The sequence below is a fragment of the Mytilus galloprovincialis genome, chromosome 12, assembly GCF_965363235.1.
Source record: "Mytilus galloprovincialis chromosome 12, xbMytGall1.hap1.1, whole genome shotgun sequence".
In the NCBI taxonomy this organism is placed as follows: Eukaryota; Metazoa; Mollusca; class Bivalvia; order Mytilida; family Mytilidae; genus Mytilus; species Mytilus galloprovincialis.
In genome coordinates this window covers 19,619,734-19,623,601 of record NC_134849.1, presented here as the reverse complement: position 1 = coordinate 19,623,601, position 3,868 = coordinate 19,619,734, and the positions used below count along the sequence as shown (strand labels likewise).

Sequence of the window (3,868 nt, the reverse complement as noted above, 5' to 3'; positions counted from 1 at the left end):
TAGGTATCATTGTCCTAATATATTGGTATAGCAGTCATCACTGTGTCACAATCGCAAAACAAACAAATATTTAACAAAGGAGCACAAAAAGCATCTATCAAATTTAACAGCCGAATTCATTGCTAACTTACATATATACTTTAAATCAACCCCTACATTGAAATATTTGAAGTCCTGTGATAATACCGATATTGTATATTGAAGTTTGCTGTTGGAGTTCTTTGATATTTTTAAAAGTAACTGTATTTGTTACCGATGTCTTTAATTTATATATATTGTATTGTTGTTGTTTGTGCAGTTTAAGTCTTAAGTCTTATTACTGTCAATATCATAATCCAACATCGTTATGTTCTGGCATATGTCAGAGTGCAATATCCAACTATCCTGTGGATCGTATTTAAATGTACCTGTACATATGTTTTCGAATTTATTGTGGATAGATACATTATCAATAATGAATTATTTTAAATAAAGAAATGTAACACTAAAAAATTACAATAAATCAACGATAAAATTTTAATAAGACTCATGTACAGACTGCATAGAAATGTAAGAATACGATCTTTAACAGTGTATTGCTAACCTTAGACACTTCTAAATAATCGAAATGAAACATTTTAAGAGAGGCACTATTAAAACTATATTCATTTTTATTAGGATTATATGATTTTAACTGGATTTAATTAGCCTGATTGCAATATTATAATACAATCCTAAGACAAATTTGTATAATTGTTTGTCTCTGTTTGAAACTGTTCAGTTCAACCAAGATGGTTCGCAGTCAAAGTTTTCATCAAAGTTGAGATAAAGTTCCATTACTATACGAATCATCTTAACATGTACAATATATCATTATGATAGTAATTACCAGGTACCAGGATTAGAATTTATTACGCCAGACGCGTGTGTCGTCCAAATAAGACTCATCAGTGACGCTCATATCAAAAATGATAACACATTACAAATTAATGTGGCTTTTTTGTCCACTAGTTTTAGAATAAAACCAGTCGTTTAAAAAAGTAGAAAAAAGCCATACGCAAAAAATACAGTTTATTTGCTTCTACATTCCTTAACTTTGATCATTTTCCCTTCGATCTTTCTTCGTTGGTCTTTTGTTTTCGTTACACTTTCAATGTTTGTTTTTGGAGGATCTTTTCGCTCTGTATCCGGTTGAACATTTGTTTTCTTTTGCCAAATCCATTTCCCTTCTCCAAATGGAATATACAGACCAATAAATGCTACAGTTAAAGCAGATGCGATGATCGTCATTAAGGCACTGTATTTAGCGAGATTATAACCTATTTCCATGTTCTCTTTTTCAGGGAAATAGTACGGTCTAGATCGTTTTGCAATAGCACCTGGTATTCCATGTCCGTAATCGTTGATTGCTTTTAAACATAAGCATCCTGTAAAAGATAATTTACAAGAATTATTTTATATGCAGGATATATATACTGGAAACAGTTTTATTTTCGCGAATACTGTATATTGCGTAGATTTCACTATAGGTTATCTACAAAATTGTGAACATACCATTTTAGATGGTAACACTTAATCATTTAAAAAAGTTTTGAGCTTATCTATTAAAGTATTATACCAATAAAAGAGTAGTTAAACGCAGTAAAATATCTTGCCTGATTTATGAAATAAATGATTGAATTTCATGTTTAAACTCTTTGAAAACAATGTATTTAAAAACAAAAATATTGCATACATTGAGCACTATCATCATGAATAAATATGCCAAGGTCTATAAAACCCTGTTAGAGGGACATGCACGCTTGACAATCATTCTATAAACATAAAATTATTAACCAATTACGTGAAAGTCAAAATCATCATTTTAATAAGGTAGACATGAACACTTTACAGTCATTCTATATAAACTGTAAATAAATTACGTATCGTATCGGAGAAACAGAAAACACGAAAACTATAGTAACTGTTGACCAATGAACAATGATTTGCGATAAATGATAGTAACTGAACAATTACGCGAACAAAAATTAATAACTGGTCCTTGCAATGATGTGAAATGATTCCTCAACACATACCCCCTGTTATGCCTAGTCCAACAGCACCTATGTCAACAACAATGGTAAACATTTTCTGTTTAGTAACAAAATGCAATGTTATTCCTATTAAGAGCAGAAGTAAACCTCCAGAGTTCAAACCAATTGTTTTATGTAGTCCATTCTTTATTGGAATCTTCCAAGTTTCTGAAATCAAAAAATAATTTTGAAAGAAGTATTCCCTACCGAAAACATCAACAATTATAGACATAACTTATTTGCTCCTGTTAGTATTTGATAGTATATTTTGTTCTAGCGTGTATCTCATAATTCGTGATGATTTGATATTTCGAATTCTTTTTAAAATTCACTGTAGATTAAAAAAAATATTTTGCATCACATTCTTAAATAACATTTTGTTCTAATACATAATTTTATGTGTTTTTATTGTGTAGATATGGTTGATTGGCTACCACACTTTCAAAATTAACTAATATTAAAGTCAAATGTTGAATTATGTTTTTATCCACTAAAACATGCAAACGTTAAAAATTCAGTCTGTTCTAAAAAAAAAGACTACACAGATTGAAAAGAGACCAAGATGATTTTCTACTAGTTGAAATAAAACTAAAACATGTTTAATCCAATGATCAACATTACCAAATCGTATAAATGTCTGTACCAAGTCAGGAACATGACAGTTGTTATTCATTTATTGATATGTTTCAGCTTTTGGTCAGACTCATCTTACGACGACATCATTAGACTGGTATAGACAGAATTTAAAAATGTCTGACAGATACAGTTATATTCAAAGTTATCAAAATTAGATGCTTGAAAATTAAATATCTTCAATCAATTGGCAGACGTGCCATTACATATATTTACGATTATTAAAAAAGCATTCCAAATGTTTTTAAGTAAAATACGCTTGTATATCAAAATCTGTCCGCCTATTCAGTGATATGTTTCATTCGCTGAATCTTTTAATAAAAGTGAAATTATTATACAAGTAAGATATTTAGCTATGCCAGTTGTTTTTAAGTGTTTGAGGTTTTGAGGTCGCAATTTAATAAAGGACTTTTCGGGTTTTAAATCTGAATTTAAGTTCGTGATATTTGTTATTTTACTATATACTTATACTATAGTTTTGTTTTAATTTCAGTTAAGGTTCTTGTCCAAATATTGAAGGAAAACAATTTGATTTTCAGAACACAAAAAAATAAACAAATTATAAAATAATGCGGCACTATAATTTCTAATGTCCCGTATAATTAAAAATAGAAATAAAAAAATCAACCTACCATCATGATGGGGATTCAATATTTTGGCGTAGATTCCGGAATACGCTTTCCCCTCATACGCATTTGCATCTAAACTTGTCCACAATGTATGAAAATAATAGCAATAAAATCCAGGCGAAATTTCATCAAAATATTCATTCCATTTCACTCCTGGATTTAGAGATATAATCGAAATCACAATTGAAACAGTAAAAATAATCACATTTACTATTGAAATTACGGCAAGACACACTTTCAGAAATGATTTTAAAAATTTACCCATTATGTTATGCCCAGTCTTCTGAATATCCAGGCTCTGCAGTTTACATATGTATTTAAAGTCAGATGACCGTAGTTTCTGTTGGAAACAAGTTACAAAAAACTGCATACGTAATATTCTTAGTGGTAGTGTGAACGATCAAAGAGATTAAATTTGAAAAAATATATATATTAAAAAAAATCAACCAAATATGACCCTTTATACATTTTACTATTCTTTTTGGATCCTTTTAAGTCAAAAAGCTCTTAACGTGTCTTTGTATCTAGATATACCTGTTTTTCTTTTGTTCAAGT

The 3,868-nt window shown here is 29.4% G+C and overlaps 1 protein-coding gene across 1 annotated transcript; it reads right to left on the bottom strand.

Annotated features, from left to right (window-relative positions):
- Positions 1-602: 602 nt before the first annotated feature.
- LOC143055057 (uncharacterized) lies at positions 603-3,659 on the bottom strand. The gene is made up of 3 exons (XM_076228202.1): positions 3,317-3,659; positions 2,055-2,219; positions 603-1,406 (listed from the first exon to the last, which is right to left on the bottom strand). The coding sequence occupies exons 1-3, from the start codon at positions 3,576-3,578 to the stop codon at positions 1,051-1,053; spliced, it is 783 nt and encodes a 260-aa protein (XP_076084317.1). The 5' UTR covers positions 3,579-3,659; the 3' UTR covers positions 603-1,050.
- Between the last annotated feature and the right edge of the window lie 209 nt (positions 3,660-3,868).

What these genes read in the sequence shown, in the direction of transcription:
- LOC143055057 (XM_076228202.1), bottom strand. Translation starts at nt 3,578, where the DNA reads ATGGGTAAATTTTTAAAATCATTTCTGAAAGTGTGTCTTGCCGTAATT. An exon ending in ATTGAATCCCCATCATGATG is followed by an intron (nt 2,220 to 3,316) that starts GTAGGTTGATTT and finishes TTTTGATTTCAG; the next exon opens with AAACTTGGAAGATTCCAATA. An exon ending in TGGACTAGGCATAACAGGGG is followed by an intron (nt 1,407 to 2,054) that starts GTATGTGTTGAG and finishes TATCTTTTACAG; the next exon opens with GATGCTTATGTTTAAAAGCA.